Here is a 22,262-nt window from a genome sequence, read left to right on the forward strand (position 1 = left end):
TCTAGTGTTGGTTTTCTCTCTTCACTCTTTCCAATAGCAGTCTCCAAAGTAGAATGAATACAACAGAAAGAGGCTCAAGACAGTTTGCTGGATATGAAGGGAGGCTGTTAGAAAGATTATATTTTTAAATTCTCGTCTTTTCTATTTTTTTACATTTTATAATGGATAAAGAATATTTGTGAAGTAATACACGCGTGTGCACAGAGGGATTGACAGGTAGAAAAGATTCACTAAAAGATATCCCCATATTAGGGGTGCATGTTCAACTATGTTTTACTGCTTGCTACACACAATCAAGGATATGGAGTGACTGCTCTTCTGCATGACAAAAACTCAAGCAAGGAGAGCCTCCAGAAGGAGAAGGGGAGAAAGGGGTACAGGTCTTGCATGCCCGCCCACTTCTCGAAGATTGCCGGCCTCTTTCAAAAGGGCGTTCCAGCTAAGAAAACCCCACAGAGCAGAACCCCTAGAAGTTGTTCAAGTCCGTGTACCTTTTGTTACCTTGCGTGCATTTGTAGAATGTAAGATGCTGAGAGTTGGAGACATTTTTTTGTGTCAATCGGCTAGTTTTCTGCTTTCCTGAAGAGCAAAAGGAACGAGCAGGTTGGAGGAAGGAGGGTGGGGTCAGGAGGAGATGGGGTGGAGGAAAGAAGAGAAAAACCACCTTGTTTTGTTCTGTTTCGTTTTGTTTTAAACACATGAACCTGGAGCCTGTCCTGCCCCTTGTAGGTTGCAATGTTTCTCTGATTTGTGGGTAGGAGTGATGAGTGGGGGAAGAGGAAGTAGCTGTTTAAAGCGAAAGAAAATAAGCAGAACCTGTTTCTTGGGTTCTCTCGCCATGATCCATTCCTATCCCAGTCCCCAGCCTGCCTGGGCACTGGGTAGTTTTGACAGTAGAGAGTGAATCACGCTCAGATGACACACTTTGCATAACCTGCGACCAGGCTGTGAGCAGCTTCGCTCCTGGCAACTGGACGTTTGTCCACAGAGCAATGGCGAGCTTTGGGAGAGTGTGGATTCATCTTGGCTTTATCCACTGCTCCCCGGTCCGGAGCACGGGCAAAGCTTGGCGTCTCCTGCCAAATGCGCTCCCTTGCTGAGCAAGCAGAAGGGGGAAGCCTGCCTGATCCGTCTTCACACCACCCCCACACCCGCATGGGAAGGGAAGCCAGCAGGATGGTGCAAAAACCGAACTTGAAGCCGAATCATTTTCCCTCACAAAAGCATTCATGATCTGTTTTCTGAACAAGTCACTGGGGACTTTGAAGGGCACAGCGGAGCTGGCGTAGCCCCGAGAACAGACCACCTGTCCTTGAAGGGAGGCTCAACTGGCCACTGGTCTCATGTCTCTACCTGCTAGAACTAGAACATCAGCTGCCTTTTTTTTTTTTTAACTGAGAGGAGATCAATGTGGTCATTGCTAAAGTGCAAAGAACAATAAGTGCAACATTCAATTTAGAGAACAGAAAAGTGAGCTTGTTGACAGCCATAAGTATAAACAGGGCCACGCGGCAGGTAGTAATGATATCGAACAGACAGAAGTAAGGCAAGGTTTCTCCACCTGAGGTCAAGGTGAGGATGGGGTGAGATAGGGATAGGAGAAGAATCTGCCTGGGTTGTAAAGACAGAAATTCTGATATTCTAAATAGGTATGGACGCAGGTAGCGATAGGCCGAGTGAGCCGACTTCCTCCATCCTCACTACACCCCCCCCCCCCAGCTCACTGCTTTTCACCCTCCTTTGCATTGCACAATAGAGCTGCCCATGATGAGGAAGAAAAAGCCCAAGATTCAAGTCCACAAAGAATGAGCTATTCATCGAGACCTTCATCATTTTCTTAGACTTGCTCTTGCTGGGGGAAGGGAGAGTCCTCAGTATTTCATAAAATATCCAGAAGCATCGAGGTGTTAGGTAGAATTCTGCAGCAGATGTCCCATAAGAGCGACTTTATTTTATGTAATTGCTCAGGTTTCCTCATAATTTATAAAAAGTTTTGGTGAAGAGCTATAAAAATAATGAAAAGTAGGTGCTGCCTAATAACCTGATATTACATTATTGTTGTCCTCAAAAAATACAATGCAAGTCATTCTTCCCAATTCCACCTTCTGTTAACACCATCTCAGGAGGGATTTTATGTGGAGAAAAATATGACTCTTATGTTTTGTATTCTTTCCTCTAAATGAAGGGGGGAAAAAAAATACTACCGCTATTCAGTGACTTTCAAATCCTACATTAATCTGCTGCTCTACAACTACTCAGAGTGTACAGTGAAATAAGCTTATGCCAGAAACAATGCCTTAACTTTTGCATTCATTGATTATAAGCCACATAACATAGGGGAGCGTGGGGAGAACCAAATCGGGTTTTTATCATCATTATCTTATCATCAAATAATAAATTATTGTATATTTCATCCTTTGTAAGGAATTATAAAAATAGAAAAAATTAGTTTTATTACTATGTCATAATAAGATCAGCTCAATATAAGGTAGATTTCGGTGAGTATCTACATTTTCATTTATTTCAGGAACATTTCCTTATGTTACTGAACTTATCTCATAGCTTTTTACTTACTTTTGTTAAATTTGTCAACTTTTCAGATCCTATCAGCAAGCATAGCTACCACTTGATTTAAACACTCAAATTTTTAAATATAATCTTTGTAAATGTGTACATTTCTTTCCTACCATTTTGGATACCAAAATTTATTTCTATCCCTCAGAGATGTAAATTGCTGGATTTACCTTTTCCGCGGGAAAAAAGTGTGTAAAATTAAAAAAAAAAAAAAACTGTCCCATAAACCAGGAAGCTGCCCTTGGCCTATAATAAATTAATTCACCCAACAATGCCAACAATGTTTATAAAGTGTCTTCTGTGTGCCAGGCACTGTACTAGGAACTATGGCTCTAAGACAAAGAAGCCATAGTCCCCACCCTTAAAGAGTTCAAGGTTTAGTGGGAGAAACAGACTTGTCTCCAGCAGTTAACAGGTACCTCCGAAGCCAGAGCAAAGACATCTTGCCCCATCTTGAGGGACTGGGTTCAGAAGGAGATGACATCTACACTGTGCTTTGGGACTCGAACAGGAGTTACCAAGGTAAATAAGAAGAGAGAAGCCACATTTCATGAAGGCATCTTCTGGGTTTGAGATTTTTTTTTCCTTTGGCATCAGAGGGAGGTTGGTGGGAAAGAGGAGAAACAAACATAAGATTGGCTTTAAAAAGCTAATTATTTCTTCTCTTTCTTCCTTTCCATCCCTCATAACCATCCAGCAAAATCCAAGGACAGAAGAGTTATTCCCTGGTGCCAGAACCCAGGCTCCTTCTGTCTTCTGACTCTGCCATCCCTAAGCATTCCCCTAGTCATCAGTGAAACCCAGCGGCTCAGGTCCCCTCAGCATCACAGCCAGCACAGAGGGGAAAGCAGGCCAGGACCCAGGTCCAGGGCATGACCCAGGAGTCACACAAATCTCTTGTGCTTTGATCCCATTGGCCAAATCTTCACCATAAGACCACAGCTAGTGGCCAGAGGGGCTAGAAAATGTTCTCTTCCGTGTAGTCGCACGCCTGGCTAAAACACAAGATTTCTCTTCCTATAAACCAGACATTGGCAAACTTCTTCTGCAAAGAGCCAGATAGTAAATATTTTAGGTTACATGCGGTCTTGGTCATGGTGGTTGTGCTTGTTCCTTGTTTCTGTTCATTTGTGGTTGTTTTAGCATCTCTTTAAAAATGTGAAAACCATTCTTAGCTTAAAGGCTGTGCGAGACGAGCCATAGGCCAGAGGAGGCACAAGGGCGTTTGTTGACCCATCCGTCTTGTGAAAGAAGAGAAGAAAGTCAATTCGGGGAGGAAAGCCGCCGTGTCTGACACAACCGCTACAAGGTTATAAACACGAAGGAGAACCTTGACTTGTTCACGGTTCTAGTCTCAGCACAGGGCTCAGCTCCTGGGGTGGGTGTGCACTGTTTATGACTGATGGGTGGTTGGATTGACTGATGGGTTGGCTGAAGGAAGATAAGGGAGTTTAATTTAACGACAATTTAGTCCCAAGGGTCGTCTCTCACCCTAGATCATAATTTCAATACTCCAGTTTTTCCAGAGTTTGAAGAAAAGATTCAGCAACAGCAGACAAGCCCGAAACCACCCGGCTTTCTGCCACCTGCGCGTCCATCAGCTCACAGAGCACAGCACCCAGTTCACCTCCGAGCAGCAGATGGGATTAGGTCCCAAACAGCGCACACCTTGGAGTGGAGCTCCCAAACCGACCGCAGGCGGGCAGCCCCAGGTGTGCAGGCAGATTACAGAACCAAAGCCTTCTTAGGCTCCTCCCCTTGTGTGCCCGGGTCGAGGGCAGGCCTGAGAACCTCATTTGCGTTTGGCCCTCATAAATGTCATATGCTTGGTGGGAATGTCAGCAGAAATGTCCAGGCTGAACAGGCACTTCTTAGTTCCCCTTATTCTCCCCCTTCTTACTCAATATCCTGAGGGCATAATGGAGCTCGTCTTGGGTCAATCAGCCCAGTGTGGGGAGGGAGGCGAGGTTCCCTCAACCACTCCCCTGGACATCCCCCTGCCCTGAGTCTGAAAGTGCCACAGCTCTTGGACTCTGCAGGCTGAGCAGACACAACAGCCAAAAGTGAGGCCGGAGCCTCCGGCCCCGGGAAGACTCACTAAACGGGCGCATCCTCCCATTTCATTCTGCAGGAGTCAGGTAACAGCTGCTTTCACGTAAATGTGTAACTTTTTACAGCAGGAAAAGGTGCAGCCTCCAAATGCTGGCAGCACAGACCTGCTCACTGAAACACCTACGCGCAGGTTGTGCTGGAAAATGGCAGAAGAGGTGGACATCCGACAGGCCAATGCAGCAGCCAGAGGGGTAATAAGCCGATAAAAATGCGTCTGTCACTCACTGTTTCGTAACAGGATAGGGCCTGTCACATGTTCCTGTTCCAACCTCTGGTGTCGCTGGTATTCAGTGAGGTCTTGCCACAGAACCAGAAACGTGGTGCTACTGGGCACAGATGATTTCTTCCATCCTGGTTGCTGACAAGCGTGTGCTCATCCTTTTGATGAGGAAAAGCAAATTTCCATTCCCCACCCCCCCCCCACCCCGAACCTTAAGATCTGGCGGGGGTAGGGATTTGTGTGAACTTTCTGCACAGGCCAGGGACAGGAAGCCACTCGGCCATCAGCCCTGCCTTCTCAGAAGGAATCCTGGCAAACGGGGACAAACAATGACAAAGGGCTTCGAGTGATCTGAGGAAATCGTTTACAGGCACAGTAACTTAAAACAAAATTTGATTGGAGCCTTTGGCCTTCAAGTATGCATTTCTGCCTCTGAAGAATTCATTAGGCCTCCCCTCCCCACACAGCCCGCTCCGCCCACCTTTTAAAGTTATAATGAGGTAATTCAGGGAAGAGTGTGGGCCTCTTGCGTGGCCTCCTAGCAGCTGTAAGACTTTGGGAGAGCCGCATAACCGCTCTGTGCCTCAGTTTCCTCCTCCAAAAAATAAAGGTAATAGTAGTACTTACCTCAGAGAGCTATAGTGAGTATAAAGTTATATGAATTTCTGTGTACTAATACATAATCATAGATCGTTAATATTTGCCACTTTAAATGTTTTGGCATTAGGTAGAGATTATCCCATGTAGAAAAAATAGTTGGGTTTATGAACACAAGGCAAAGTCATGGCTGTGGTTTCTCTGCCCACGCTGCAACGCTGTCAGGAGAGGCTTTAGGTAGGCAAACGTGCATATACAGGCAAGGCACAAACTTCAAATATTATAATACCTCAGAAATTAAGAATAAATGAAAGATGAGGGACAAAAGGAAGACATTGTTCTTTCCAATAAAATCACATCTTTAAAAATCCTCCACTAAAAATGACCGGGAATATCAAAGGAATCCCAGCGAATTCAAGAGACTGCCGCTGGGAGAAGTTAGCCTTCTGTTTTAAAAAGAAAAGCCTGGGAAGGATTCCATTTCTCTTGGGGGGTTATTTTAAAGGCTCATATTCATGCTGCCTGCTTGTCATTTCCATCCATTTAACTACCAGGGGTTTTATATGCTCCCCAGTTCCAGAGGACCCTTCTCAGTCTGAGAGCTCACTAAAGCTGGTTTCTGGGGGAAATTCCCTCTTGAAACTTAGGGCCGCCTCATGGAGCTGTCACACTGACACCTAGTGGTCTGAAAGCTAAGTGCAAGCAATTGCTTAACCCATTTTAATTTATCAAAGCAAAGGGTCAAATATGTCCCAAGCCTTCATGTCTACAGCAGCTGAGTGCCAAGAGGTGGAGGTTGGAACCGTTTCTGCATCCAACCACTAGGAATGCACCAAATATGTATGTGTTTGGGCAGAGAGGAAAGTCCGATGGGAAGGTTTAGAAAGTGAAATTACCTCCTCAGAAGCTGGTGGGAGGTTTCTCTCCTAGATTTGGAGAGTACAGGGTTTCTTCTGTTTTTCTACTTCGGCTAGCTCATCTCCTTATATGGACAAGAAACAGGCAAACCCATTGAGTATATAAATTCAAATATTGCTGGGTCCACGCTGTGGATGTTGGTCCGTATAGTGCCTTAACCTTGCTTCCAGGAGCTGGTTAAAAGCCACTACCTCTTACCGCTATATGGAATTCAATCCCGCTCTGTCTTTCCAAGCCAGGGACAATCCCAGCAGGACTGCCTGCCCTTCGGGGGATAACAAATAGTGGGGGAGAAAAGCAAATCATGCAACAAGACTTGGTGGCCTTCCTCGTGAACTTCATCCATGGAGGCACTTAGACATTCACAGAAAAACAGCACGAAAGTGTTTTGGACTTTCGTGAAGGTGAGCATGTTAGTTTCCTGTGGCTCCTGCAACAAATGTCACGCATGAGGTGACTTACAACAGAAATGTATTCTTTCACAGTTCTAGAGGCCAGAATTCTAAAATCAAGGGGTTAACCAGGCCATCCTCCCTCCAAAGGCCCCGGGGGAGTCTCTGTTCCTTGCCTCTTCCAGCTTCTGATGGGTCCAGGCATTCTGTGTCTACATCTCTCCAATCTCTGTCTTTGTCTTCACAGGGCCTCCTCCTCCTCTCTTATCTTTCTCCCTTCTGTATTTTAGGAGCCCCCTTGTCGCTGGATTTAGTGCCATCTGGGTAATCCGGGAAGATTGCTTCAGATGATCCTTAATTACATCCGCAAAACTCTTTTCCCAGAGAAGATCACATTCACCTGTTCTGAGTCGTGAACTTTTTTTGTTTGTTTGTTTTTGAGGAGGAGAGCAAGTTATCTTTCAACCTACTATAGCAGTTGTAGATGATAGAGAGGAAATTTAGAAAGACAAGCAGCCAAGATCTGTGCCCTAATCCCACTTACCCACGCTGAATCAGGGTACACCCCGAAACTTTCCTCAACCTTGCCATTAAATCTCTGTAATTCTTTTAGGCGGAGTTAATCGGTGAAGATATGAGGATAAGAGCAGAAGGGATCCAGGATCCCGATGGATTTTTTCTCTTTTTCAGCTTCCTTCCCTTCAGCTTCATTTTACTTTTCATTGGATTGTTTGTCTCACAGATGATTATTTGTACGGGTGGTTAAGGATGAGCTTTGAGAGTCTTAAAAATGATCAAAATACATTCTATGTGTGGTGGGAGTTACCTTGTTGTGGAGTGGGAGACCTGTGCCTTTCCCTTGTCTGAGCGTGTTTGTTTGTTTGTTTGTTTGTTTTTAATTCAATTTATTTAAACTAAAGAAAACCAAAACCAAAACATTCACTCATTTCTCCCAAACCCCTAACCCTCACGTCTAGCAACCACAATCTAGTCTCTGTATCGATGAGCTTGGTCTTTTTACTTTATTTATTTTTAGATTCCACATATAAGAGAGATCACATAGTATTTGTCTTTCTCTGACTAACTTATTTGACTTAGCATAATACCTTTGAGGTCCATCCATGATGTCAGAAAGAGCAAAATTTCATTCTTTTTTGTGGCTGAATACTATTTCACTGTTTATATACACTATGGTCTTTTTAGCTACTGGACACTTAAGTTGCTTCCATATCTTGGCTATTATAAACAATGCTGCAAAGATCATCAGGGTGTATGTATCTTTTCAAGTTAGTGTTTTCAATTCTTCAGGTAAATACCCAGAAAGAATTGCTGAACTACACAGTAGTTCTGTTTTTAATTTTTTGAGGAAACTTCAGACTATTTTCCATAGTGGCTGCACCAGTTTGCATTCCCATCAACAATGGACAAAGGTTCTCTTTTCTCTACCTCCCTGCCAACACTTGTTATCTTTGTGGTTTGGGTTTTTTTTTTTTTTATATATATATAATAGACATTCTTACAAGTATGAAGTAATAACTCATTGTCCTTTTAATTTGCATTTCCCTGATGATTAGTAATGTTGAGCATCTTTTCATGTGTCTATTGGCCATCTGTATGTCTTCTTTGGAAAAATACCTGTTCAGATCTTCTGCCCAGTTTTTAAATTGGTTTGTTTGTGTTTGTTTATCACTATAGAGTTGTATGAGTTCTTTATATATTTTGAATATTAACCTCTTGTCAGAGGTATGGCTTGCAAATATTTTCTCCCATTTAGTAGGTTGCTCTTTCTTTTTGTTGATGGTGTCCCTTCTAGAAGCTTTTTAATTTGATGAGTCCCATTTGTTTATTTTTGCTTTTGTTACTTTTGCTTTGTTGTCAGATTCAAAAAGTCATTGCTAAGACTTGTGTCAAGGGGGTCTTACTGTGTGTGTTTTCTTCTAGGAGTTTTATTTTTTCAGGTGTTACATTCAAGTCTTCAATCCATTTTGAGTTAATCTTTATGTATGGTGTAAGATAGTGGTCCAGTTTCTTTCTTTTGCATGTGGCTATCCAATGTTCCCAACACCATTTATGAAAAAGACTATTTTTTTTAATTTTTTATTTTTTATAAACATATATTTTTATCCCCAGGGGTACAGGTCTGTGAAAAAGACTATTTTTTTTCTGTGATATATTCTTGACTCCTCAGTCATAAATTAACCTACTATGTATGCATGGGTTCTTTTGGGGCTCTCTATTCTGTTCTGTGTATCTGTTTTTATGCCAATACCAAACTGTTTTCATTACTATAGCTTTATCATACACTTTGAAGCCAGGTAACATGTCTTCTTTCTCAAAATAGCTTTGGCTATTTTTTTTTTATGGTTCCATACAAATTTTAGCTTTGTTTGTTCAATTTCTGTAGAAAATAAAGTCATTGGAAACTTGATAGAGATTGTACTGAATCTGTATATTGCTTTGAGTAGTATAGACATTTTAATGATATTAGTTCTTCCAATTCATGAACATGGAATATCTTTTCATTTATTTGTTTCTTCTTCAATTTCTTTCACCACTGTCATACTTTTCTATAAAGAGGTTTCACCTCTTTATATGGTTAAACTTATTCTTAATTATTTTATTGTGAATGGGCTTATGTTCTTAATGGGAATTTAATGTGAATGGGTTTATGTTCTCTTTCTAATAGTTCATTATTAGTGTTTTTAATCATTTTGGTTTCCCTATATGTCATGGGATGCCACACACTCCTATTTGTCCTGACAGCTGACAGAGTTGGTGATTCACCAGAGAGAACCCCTTAGAGGAACACAGCAGGATAGGATGGGTTATACACCATGTGCAGCTTGAAAAAAATTTCCCAAAGTGATTTTATCATAACCTGTGCTTCTAATCCTCTGCTTTAATGTCCCACCTCAGAGGAGACCATCCAGAACACCTTTATTTAACCTATCAATCAAAAAATGACTTTGGTCAGTGAGGTACGCTTATATTTCTCAAGTAGTTTTTTATTGTTTTTATTTACATTTTATTTATATTTATTTATTATATTAGAACTTTGACATCAGTCCTTTGTTACATTTTTGCCACACTTATATGTAAGTCATTTAAAGTATTTTAAATTTTTTTTTTAAATATTCTCGATCAGACACAATTTCATCTGGACCCTAGAATGTATACATATAAGCTTGATCTTGATGAAGGATCATTTTCTCCACTATTCTGAGTCACTTCCATTTTCCTCTTCCAATCACTAAAACTGAAGTAAAAAGAAAGAAAGTATCTCACTGTGGAACAGTATCAAAGCAACTGTATCATTTACAAAAAAAAAAAAAAAAAAGAGTTTTTATTTACTCATTTTTCAGATGTTGTTTAACTATTTTACTGTTTTTTGTGGTAAAATATACAGGATATAAGACTTGCCATTTTAACCACTTTTAAACGTACAGTTCTGTGGCCATAAGTACATTCACTCTGTTGTACAACCATTAATGCCATCTATCTCCAGAGTGTTTTCATTTGCTCCCAACTAAAATTCTGTACCCATTAAACACTAACTCCCCGTGGCCTCCTCCCCTTGGTCCCTGGTCACCACTATCCTGCTTTCACTCTTTAAGAATTTGACTACTCTACAAATGTCAGATAAGTGGAGTCATACAATATGTGTCTTTTTGTGACACACAAAAAGTGTCTTTTAGCTTACTTCAGTCAGCATAATGACCTCAAGGCTCATCCTTGTTGTAGCATGAATCAGAATTCCCTTCCTTTTTAGGATGGAATAATATTCCATGGTGTGTATATACCTCTCTTTCCTTATCCATTCCTCCATTGCTGACACTTGGGTTGTTTCCCATTTTTGATGACTGTGAATAATGCTACTGTGAACACGAGTACACAAATATCTATTCCTGCTTTCACTTCTTTTGGGTATATATCCAGAAGTAGAATTGATGGATTGGTTTCTGAGGAAACACCATACTGTTTTCCACAGTGGCTATGCTATTTTACATGCTCACCAGCAATGCACGAAGGCTCGATTTCTCCACATTTCTCGCCAACATTTGTGATTTTCTGGTGGCTTTTTGGTGTTTTGTTTTGTTTTTTTAATAATAGCCATCCTAATGGGTAGTAAATATTTTAATTAAAAGAAACACATATTTTAAAATAATAGATGTCTCTCTCTGTAGTCTCTTTATTCTTTAGGAAAACAACACTATTTTAAAAATCATAAAACAAGAAGGGAATTTCGTGTGTTTAATTTTTTATTTCTGTTCTTTGAATGAACCATAGATGTTAATGGGTTTGGTTTGGGGTCTCGGGTTTTGTTTTGTTTTGCTTTGCTTTGCTTTTATTAATCTAAGCAGAAGGGGTTATTTAATATGAATTCTTTGCTATCCATCTGATATTTGCCATGGGCCTTCCCAAATCATAGCCTTCTTCCCTTCAGGTCACCCTTGAACTTCTCTCAGCAGCCAGATGAATAAGGAACACTACCCCAGGGGAACAATGAATGAGCCATAATGGTGCCCCAGGCCCCTGAATGGCCAGATGGATGATTCATTTCACTGACTCTAGGGGGCAGTTGTTTAAAGGGAAAAGAGATCTAATACAGTCCTCTATTTAACATACCACCTCCACAGCCACACACACAGACCAAATATCAAAAATAACACAAGCAGAATTGTTTGTCTTCTCAACCTTTTCAGATTGCCTGTGATGTTACAAAATTGATGGATATATTGGTCTAGGGCTCTATGTCCCCTCTCTTGCTTTGTCTCCTTGCTCCTCTCAGATCTGCTTTGATCACGACTGTGGGTAGAAAAAGTTCTAACACATCGCCTGCCATGGTTAGATCATTAAAGTTAGGTAGAGAACATTTTGGACCAGAATAAGAAATTTGTCTTGTGTGAGCTGAGGATTCAAACTCAACATCGTAACCATACCAGAAGGAAAGAAAGTCATGATTCTTATGGTGAATTGTGGTAAACATGGGATTTAGAGTTAGAAAACCTCAATTTAGCTCTCTTCTATCATGTGCTTGAACTTAGTTTATCCTTCACTGACAATAGGAATAAACCAGGCTTTGGGAGGACTAAATAAGATATTATGTGTGAAATTTTGCTTTAAAATGAGATTATTAGGGGGCACCTGGATGGCTCAGTTGGTTAAGCATCTGCCTTTGGCTCAGGTTATGATCCCAGGATCCTGGGATTGAGTCCTGCACTGAGCTCCTTGCTTGGTGGGAAGTCTGCTTCTCCCTCTACCCCTCTCCCTGCTTATACTCTGTCCCTCAGACAGATAAATAAAATTTTTAAAAATGAGATTACTAGGGGTGCCTGAATGGCTCAGTCGATTAAGCGTCTGCCTTCAGCTCAGGTCATGATCCCAGGGTTCTGGAGATAGAGCCCTGCATTGAGCTTCTTGCTTAGCAGGGAGCTTGCTTCTCCCTCTCCCTCTGCCCCTCCCCCCTGCTTGTGTGCACGTACACTCTCATGCTCACTTTCTCTGCCCATCAAATAAATAAATAAAATCTTTTTTTAATAAGACTATTAGTTCTAATAATAGAATTAGTAACAGATATAAAATACCAAACTCTGGAATTTTTTGCTAATTATACAAGTGTGCAGTTTGTGTATGTGTGTTGGGGGGGGTAGCTTGAGGTCATTTGTACCCCGAGATGAGTGATCTTAATTAAGCACAGATTTTAAACTAAATACTGGCAAAGTGCCACATACTAGAGCCACTGGCACTTTAGCATGGGGTCACCAGTACTCTCAGAAGAAAATGAAATAATGTATGAAGGAAGAGAGAAGTGAAAACCCAGAGCAGCTAAAGCCATGAAGCACCCTGTGAAGATGGGGGATGAGGGTGGGGAGAGGCTAACTGGTGTTAAGTGCAGGATCTACACCATAAAAAGCTTGAAATTGAGAGCATCACAGTTTTAACGAAAAAGGGTGCAATCTGCTCTAAAGAGCCCCACGGTGACAAAGGTGAGAGAAATTGCTCATCTCATGGCAGAGTTCTGTTACTGTGACTTATCAGAGAGAAATGAGGTAAGAGGTGTGAGGTGATTGCACTCTTCACTCCTGATTACTAAATACTGATGCATTTTCCTCATAGTTCAAAAGGGGAGATGGAATAGGAACGGGAGGGGGCATACGAGGCAGGGTTTCAGGCTGCCATATTCTGTAGAATGAGGGCTCTGAGGAATCTTCCATAACCCTTCACTTCTTCCATCTAGTTTCACTTTCTCCATTCACACTCTTGATCCTTTGCTGCAGCCTGTCTTGATCCGCTTGCCAACGCCTTCCTCTTCCGAGCCGTTCTCTTCTCACAGAACTTTCCCATGCTGGGAAGGAAGTCTCTAGAAAACCCACAGATGGTCTCATCTCCCTACCCCAGCCCGTTCCATGGTGGCCATATACTTTCAGTTTCTAACTTCTGGTCAAGTATAGAAAAGGAACTCACCATCTAGGCTCCTGTGACTGTGTGTGTCTGTGTGTTTGTGTCTGTGCTGGAGGAGAAAGTGGAGGCTGAGAAAAAAGGAAGCAGAACACTTCTCTTTTCTTTTTCCTATGTCAAACTACATCTTTTTCAGCCATCAAGAGATTTTACTTCAAATTCCATATGCTTTTAACAAAGTAAGTTTGGTTTAGCTGGTTTATACTACCTATACATAAAAATAGGATTACCAGGGGGCACCAGGGTGGTTCAGTCAGTTAAGTGTCTGATTCTTATCTCTGCTCAGGTTTTCATCTCAGGATCATGAAGTCAGGTCTCAGTGTGAAGCTTATCAAAAAAAAAAAAAAAAAAGAATAACCACTAGAAGTAGTAGATGAAATTAAGATCTCTTTGAGCTGACAGAGTAGGAGGCCCAGGAAAAATGAAAAGACTTACATTGTATAATTGTCAATACTTAAATATTATCTTAAGATCCAAATAAGTCACTAGTAAGATATCTATGAAAACAATTATCTACAGGTTCATTGGTCAAATTCCTGAGAGACTGTTCTGTAATTTGGTATATTTAGTTAACTCAGTCTAAGTGAATTACACAGTGAGCAAATGTAAATTAAATCTGCTATAAAAACTTTATACAATTCACTAAGAATAAATGGCTCTAGGACTGTTTGTTGTTCTCTACTATCTGCATCAGACTCTCTATTCTCTGCCTCCTGACACCATGCCATTGGCATCAGAGTCAAAAACTTACAGCAGAACAAATTTCAGAAACACATAGGAAGTCTTATTAAACTTCCTTATACGTTCCGCGTAAGGCATCGGAAGCCGTGACAAAGTCAAAACGGTGTTGGTGTAGGAGCTATTTGGTAGGATAACCAGAAAGTGGTTCGAAGACTCTCCTTTGTAGAAAGGTGGTGATTTTGAAGCCTGGTCTATAAAGACAGAAGATACACAAAAGCCCAATGGATCCATACACCTTGAGAGTCCCAGATGACACAGAATGTGGAAAATGGGCCATCACCATCTGAGTTTTACCAGCTCCTGAATATCTTGCTTCCTCTTCTTCAATTCACTCTAAAAGAGAGAACACAGGGGGAGCAAGGACAGGCTCCAGACCAACAGGTGCCTGAGGTAATATAAGAGGGAATGATGATAGAGAGGTTTTCTGCTAGGGTACTTAGGCCAGCCCCCAGCAGGACAACGGCCAAGTTCACCTGTGCTGAGGGGAGTCAAACAACACAGCCCCCAGAGAGAGACTCCACTCACTCCAGGTATCTTCTTCTGACTAGATTTACATCTCACCACACAAGGTGGGTAGATGGGGTTGTCTGCAGTTCCAGATCCACCTTTACAAGTCACTGAGAAAAATGTAAGGACTTCCCCCCACTGCTTCCGCCACCAACTCCTCCTCCTCCCTGTGCCCTTGCCCAGTCTGCAGCAGCCTGATCTTGCCCCAAGAACTCAATTTGCGGTAAGAAGCACGTTCCCACATCCTGTTGAAGAGGGCCCTGGTCCTGCCTCCAACCTCAGAGGCTCAGCCAACTGGAATCTACCACAGCCGATTTGCAATGAGGTAGAGACTCTATTAGACAGAGAGCTCTTAAAAATAGATTCATGACTGGGCCTCAACACTCTTGTCCCCAGCTATCTGCGTGCTTAGTCATGCTGAAATTCAAATAAATTCAGCCCATCAGCCAGTATGGTAAGTGTGATTAATATTACGGAAAGAAATGAGCCAGGCATTAGGGAGTGCTTGCAGGAATGCATGGTGGTAGAGGGGGGCTGTTTTTGAGGAAGAAAAATAAAACTAAGTTCCTGCTTTTACATCTCCTTGGGGAAACAGTATACACCATAAGTACTTAAATTATGACCCACTAAGTACCTAAATATTTAGACAGTGTTAATGGGGCTGCAAAAAGCTTACCACATTTTCATTATCTCTTGCCCAACCTCCCATCTACCATCTTGTGAGAAGTTGTCACAAGTATCATATTTCCAGGCAACTTCTATTAACTCTATCTTTACAGCCAATACCAAGGAAAAAGGTTTTATTATGTAATTTCTGACAATAAACAGTTTTAAGAAAGCTTATTTTCAGGTTAAAGCAGTACCCTTTTCCAAGCTTACTGAATAGAGAAGATTAAGTCTCTTCGAAAAGAAAAGTTATCACTCCTGTGCATGTGCACGTGAGTGCCTAATCAGAAGGGAAGGGGAACTTGGTCGTGGGGACCGTATCTGTTATTTTCTTTAATCTAGGCAATAGAAACTAGTGAAGTTGAGTAGATTGCTCTGTGAAGGTTTGAACTGCTTGAGCATGTTACAAAGTTTCACCAGCCTGCTTCCTACCTCTAGGATGGAAAGTTTATTTGGCTTAGGAAAAAACTTTCTATCTTCTTCATCTTTTTATTATACCATTTGATCAATCCTTTGCTGAATGCACTGGAACAACATGAACCGTTGCCCTGGTCGAAGCTGGGCTCTCTCACGTGGCACCCCATCCTCACCTGCCTTCTTCCCTCTTCCATTCGCTCTGACTACAGTCTCCGAAGCCTTGGGTAGGCCTAGAGCTGGCTTCCGGGAACGTTGACCCTCTGATGCCATCATACCTGGAGTCCTGTCCCAGGTAATGGTGGCATTTTATTCTATGAGAAGAACCATCAATTCAAGACCAGAAGTCATGGGTAAAACATGACTTAACAATAAAAAAAAGAATCAATAACATAGTAAGAAAGAAAATCCACATACAATAAAATTGATCAATGATAAAAGAAAGAAACAAACCAATGTGGGTAAACTCTTATTAATTGCTGTCTCCCTCATGATTAAAAGCATTACATAAAATCAAGAGCAAATGACTTTCTTATCTTGTTCCCTGGGCTCTGTATAGGGAAGAATGACAGCATGCATAAAGGCGGTTTGCTCTCTTCATGCTTTAATTACAAAAGTAACACAAATACATCTTACGGAAGTAAAGGGAGGCTTCAGTTATTTTAAAATTATTAGTTACCCATGATTCACCATTGTTTTATTTCTTTTGAGCTTTATAAATGAAACTTTACAAAGATGAGACTTTCAAAGATACGGAACTTTGAAAATAATCTCTAATGGGGGGGTTTGTATTTTTTAGGGGTTTGAGGTTTTTGTTTGTTTTTTTACACAGTTGTTTATAGGTCTTAGGTTATATTCTATTACAAAAATTAAAGGTGGACTTTCTGGTAAGATGTTTCTAATAACCCAGGAGTAATAAGATTAACTCGGGGCTTCTCAGCTTTGGGACTATTTGGACTGATAATACTTTGTTGAGGAGCTGTCCTGTGCATTGTGAGATGTTCAGCAGTACCTCTGATTTCTACACACTAGATGCCAAAAGCACTCCTTCAGTCCATCATTTCTTTTTTTTAAGATTTTATTTATTTATTTGACAGAGAGACATCAAGAGGGGGCAACACAAGCAGGGGGAGTAGGAGAGGGAAAAGCAGGCTTCCTGCAGACCGGAGCCCGTTGTGGGTCTCAATCCCAGGACCCCGGGATCATGACCTGAGTCTAAGGCCAATGCTTAACACTCAGCCACCCAGGCACCCCATCAGTCTGTCATTTCTTTCTTTTTTTTTTTTTTAAAGATTTTATTTTTTTATTTGACAGAGAAAGAGATCACAAGCAGGCAGAGAGGCAGGCAGAGGGAGAGGGAGAAGCTGGCTCCCTGCTGAGCAGAGAGCCCACAGTGGGGCTCGATCCCAGGACCCTGGGATCATGACCTGAGCCAAAGGCAGAGGCTTAACCCACTGAGCCACCCAGGCGCCCCTCAGTCTGTCATTTCAATCAAAGATTTCTCCAGACATTGCCCGAAGTTCTTCTCATTGAGAACCATGGGATTAATCTAATATTCAATATATATTTAAAAGTAAGAGCACTGCAGAATGCCTGGGTGGCTCAGTCATTAAGCGTCTGCCTTTGGTTCAGGTTATGATCCCAGGGTCTGGGATTGAGTCCCATGTTGGACTCCCTGCTCAGCGGGGAGTCTACTTCTTCCTCTTCCTCTGTTCCTCCTCCACCAACTGGTGCTCACTCTCTCTCTCTCAGATAAATAACATCTTTAAAAAAAAAAAGAAAAAAGTATAAGGACTATAAAAATAAATCCAAAACCAAGCAAAACCCTGTTCTCAACAAAAGTCACATGGTTTTTTAAGATTCTGTATGAAATTATGTAGACAAGTTGCTACAAAGAGAAACATTTTCTTAATGTGTACAGTTTCTTGATGTCTCTCCTAAATGTCATCTCAGTCTTTGTTTAAGTATGTACTTGATCCATTCTCTTCATATAAGTTGCTAAAAGCAAAGAATGATTTCCTGGAATCTAGAGTTATGAACTAGAAACACAGAGGATGTAGCAAAACCCTTTTTGCTCGCAGCCATCTTCCTAGGGGACGTGGCAGATGTGGTGAGTTTTTGGCAGTAAAGATAACATAAATCTGAGGAAGGAAAAATATATGGGAGCTAAAGGAAATTCGTCTCTATCAAGAGCATTACACAATTACATCTGTGTAATTACAGAGCAATGAGTTGGGGTAGTTTGGACTAAACGTTATCTAGGCACATAACAGATGGAAATAATAGTGAATTGCTTCAAATGACTTTGGAAAGTAAGTAATTTGAGATGAAATGTTTGATTTTACTTAAAATATCCTGAACTCTGAGGTCTTCCAGATGTAAAATACTGCTTCTTAAGAATAAGTAGAAGCCCAATCTTTAAATCATTAAAAGTTAAAAAGGTCCTACAAACTAATGTCAAGTGTTAATAAGGGGAAACTAGAGGCAAACTATAGGACAACCCTCTGTACAATCTTTTCACTAAAACTGTTCTAAAAATAAAAAATAATACTGTTATTATTCTCATTTTACGGATGAAGAAAACTGAGTCTGAGGGAGGTTAAGAAACTTTGTAGGTCATGTGGCCAATAAATGGCAAAGTCAAGATTTGAACCCAGGTGGATAATTCTAGAGTGTGGGTTATTAACCATGACGCTGCCCTGCCTCCTGCGACTGGGTGGGCGACTAAGAAACTTACATTCCAATTCTAAATCAACCACTTCCATATTTTCTAAACTAAAACGAGGATGTAGAGTTTGAATGAGTTCGTGTGTTTCATGGGTTTTCCCCATGAAATCCAAGACAAGAACTTGCTGTAACTAAGTAGGATATTGCTTTAACCCTTTGGTTGCCATTTCCTCTCTAGTGCAGTGAGAGAAGAGGGCCAGATGATTCCCAAGGCTTCTCTTGCTGTATAAAAATAGGAAACTCTCTTACATTCAGAGCACTTTTTAGAGTACCTGACAGAGATTAGCTTCATCATCCTAACAGCCCATGACACAGTCTTATGATTCCTACGATAGAGGTAAGCAAACTAAGGTCCAGAGAATTCATGCCCTGCCCTGGGTTAAACACCTGGTAAGATTCAAACCCAGGCAGTCTGACACCCTAGTCTCTGTAATTAACCACTAAGAGGCAATGTAGCCTCTTATTATAATCTAGAATAAATTATAGATCTAGAATATAAATTGCAATATACAGACTAAATCCAGAATAAAAGAGTGCTTCCCTGAGACAGATTTTCTTACATGTGTGAAGGGAGGGACAATTTTTTTTTTAGACTTATTTGTTTATTTACTTGAGATAGAGCACGCACATGTGTGCATCACCATGAGCCAAGGGAGCAGCAGAGGGAGAGGGAAAAGCGGACTCCCCGCTGAGCAGGGAGCCCAACACGAGACTCAATCCCAGGACCCTGGGATCATGACCTGAACTGAAGGCAGACTCTTAACCAACTGAGCCACACAAGTGCCCCAGGAGCAAATTTTTGTATTAATAATTCTTTTTTTTGTATTAATAATTCTTTTTTTGTATTAGTAATTCTTTTTTATTAATAATTCTTTTTTTGTATTAATAATTCTTTACGCATCTTGTGTTGAGGTTCAGAGTCCTCTGCTGCTGTCATCTCCTTGGGAGGGTTCAGGAAGGACCTATTTTCTCCCATTCCGTCCCCCAACACCCAAACTCTCCCTTCCATCTTCTTTCCTATTGCTTTTAGGAATTGTTTGAGGATTGGAGGAAATCATGAGGATTAAAAAAAAAAAAAAAAAGTACTCAAGGAAGACAAGGTAGGAAACAAGATGTTCTCAGCAACTTGGAGATAGGGTAGTAAGTTAAAGGAGCTGCTCTCATCTGGTTTTCTCCTTCTAGTGCCGAATTCCCTTTCTCCCATCCTGCAAACACAGGGGCACGGCCATTTGGTACAAAGGAAAACTCCAGCTGAGGGCACCATTTCTTTTAAATTGTTCTTTACAGTATTCAGTTCTGTGCCAACTTTTATTTCCCCAAATATGCAATAGAAGCCTGAAGGTGCCAGGCTCTGGTCCAGGTGTTGTGGGGATATAAAAAGGAACGAGACCCCTTCTGGACTTCAGAGCCCCAGACACGCCTGCCTGCTCATCTGGTTCCAGTTGAACTCAATATTCATAAATAAGTCGGAAAACTCACTTATTACTTACTTAACCAAATGACTGAGTTTTTCTGCCACATCTCCTGTTTAGCAAGCAGACGCACCTTAACTGCAGACGGAACAGGAGAAATCTTGCAAACCACAGAACAGTTGAACGTGGCCATGCTGTAGAAAACATACAACCTGAATTTACAGAAAAGCTTACTTTCATTTTTTCAAGTGTAGTTTCTATTTAAGAGGCTCACTGTAAAATATAGAAGTCCCTTATTAGCCACTTCCATATTTTTTTTTCAAGTAAAACAAAGCAGACAAATGCAAAGTAAAGAGTAAATCCAACAGGAGAGCTGGAGAAACAGTGAGGCAAAGAAAAAGGTAAATTGTTACTTAAAAAGAAATGAGCAAGTCAGCGTAAGAGAAGCAAAAAAAAAAAGAAGAAGAAGAAGAAAGAAAAAATCCAAAAGAGTATATGCACAACAATAGCCCTCCCCCTTCAAGAAACTCTCACAGACTATTTTGCCATAGAGGAAGATAAATGTTACAATGTCTTCCTAACCAATCAGCGACAGGGCAGGCCTCAAACCAGGAAGCCCTGTAGAGTGGAGTATTTTAACTTGTGCAATTAAGACTTCTGGCTCTCAGCTAGTTTTTGTTCCCTGTGCTTGTAGGATACAAAAGCAGATGTGAAGTCCCTCATGGCGAAATTTAATGCAGGGGGCAACCCCACAGAAGAGGTCTCTGTCAGCAACCGCCCCTTCAAAGTCACTGGGCAAAACTCACCTTCAGGAGTACAGGCCAGAAAGAATCTCTTCGACAACCAAGGAAATGCCAGCCCTCCTGCAGGACCTAGCAACGTACCTAAGTTTGGGTCCCCAAAGCCACCCTTGGCGGTGAAACCTCCATCTGAGGAAAAGCCTGACAAGGAGCCCAAGCCCCCATTTCTAAAGCCGACGGGAGTGGGCCAAAGATTTGGACCGCAGGCAAACTCGGCCACCAGAGACCCTGAGGTGAGAGTGGGATTTCCGAAACCTATGGGCCCCAAGCCTGTCACTGTGCCCAAGGAGGATGCCAAACCTGTTTTTCCCTGGCCCCCTGGGAATAAGCCTTCGCCTCACAGTGTAAACCAAAACCATGACTTAAAGCCACCAGGCCCCAAGCCAGGGTCTCATCCTCTAGCCCCGGAAGCAGAGCAGAAGCAAGCATTCCCCAAGCTGGCTGGGGCTAAAGGCAAGTTTATGTCGGCCTCACAAGACCATGACCCCAAACCCCTCTTTCCCAAGCCCGCCTTTGGCCAGAAGCCATCCCTGAGTATTGATGACAGTCATGAAGATGAGAGCCCCACCAAGAATGTGTCTCTACAGAAAGGACCCCCAGCTCCCTTAGGAGCCAAGGCCAAAACCGGTCCTTTAAAGCCAGCAAGGGAAGACCAGGAAACTAAAGACCTCGGAGGCGAGATGTCCAGTTCGCCCTTTTCTGGTGTGGTTCTGAAGCCTGCTGCCAACAGAGGAAGCCCGGGCCTCTCCAGAAATGCTGAAGAGAAAAAAGAAGAAAGGAAGATAGATGCTGCTAAGAACATCTTCTTGAACAAAATGAATCAGGAAGAGCCGGCCCCTGGGACTCCTTCTGCCAAGTTCCCTAAGATGCCTTCTAAGTTGGCAACAACGGGGCCATGGAGCCAAAGCCAAGACAAGGAAAAGGGAGACAAGAATGCAGCCACCCCCAAGAAGAAGCCCCTGCCTCCCTTGTTTGCCTTGGGCCCGCCGCCGCCAAAACCCAGCAGACCCCCACACGTTGACCTGACGAAATTCCGAAAAGCCACTTCTGGAAACAGTGAGTATTTTTCTCATTCCCTAAGTAACATGTTGTGTTCTGCCGCAGAGGTTTTGTTTGACCTTCTGGGGGAAAAATTATACCCAGGAGTGATTCCATCCCTGGTACTCCTGAATCTGTGGTGACTTTTCTTTGGCAATCTGTTTTTGCTTTAGTGGGAGGTCTGAGAGGTAAAAATTCTCAGTTCCGTGTGAAAATGGGTCGGGGCCCACCTTTGGGGGCTGGAGGGAAATATATCCATTTCACTGATAAGTGGTTTTGGTTTCATTTACATCCTTAGCCGGCTTTCATTTCTGTTCAATGAGACTGAGGTGTGTTACCCTTAGTACCACAGGAAGATGACAGACCTCTAGGTCGGGGGTTCTCAGACTGGGTCAATTTTGGTGCCCGGGGACATTTGGCCGTGTCTGGAGGCAGTTTTGACTGTCACAACTGGAGGGTGAAGCTGGCCCCTTGCAACAAAGTAACCGGCCCAAAATGTCAAGCGATTTGCAACGTCCAAAAAGTCATCATGTGTTTCCTAAGCCCAATATTCAAACCAGAGATGAGCAGAGCTCCCGAAATGCCACTTTCTGTTTTATATTTTAACCGTTTCCTATTTCTCAATATAAAGCTTTCTGAACTTCGCTGATTCCTCAAATAGTACAGAGCTAGGACCATAAGCCAG

At 42.0% G+C, this 22,262-nt stretch overlaps 1 protein-coding gene across 3 annotated transcripts in view; it reads left to right on the forward strand.

Annotated features, from left to right (window-relative positions):
- Positions 1-22,262, forward strand: part of FYB1 (FYN binding protein 1) — a 152,171-nt gene that overhangs the window by 35,627 nt on the left and 94,282 nt on the right. For 2 of the 3 annotated variants that reach the window (XM_032337555.1, XM_032337557.1), the window contains exon 2: positions 20,434-21,595. In XM_032337555.1, coding sequence (XP_032193446.1) covers positions 20,434-21,595 — 1,162 coding nt within the window. Of the gene's footprint in view, positions 1-20,345; positions 21,596-22,262 lie in introns of those variants that run through there. The other variant, XM_032337556.1, reaches the window with a different exon arrangement.

This window comes from Mustela erminea, chromosome 3, assembly GCF_009829155.1.
Source record: "Mustela erminea isolate mMusErm1 chromosome 3, mMusErm1.Pri, whole genome shotgun sequence".
NCBI lineage: Eukaryota > Metazoa > Chordata > Mammalia > Carnivora > Mustelidae > Mustela > Mustela erminea.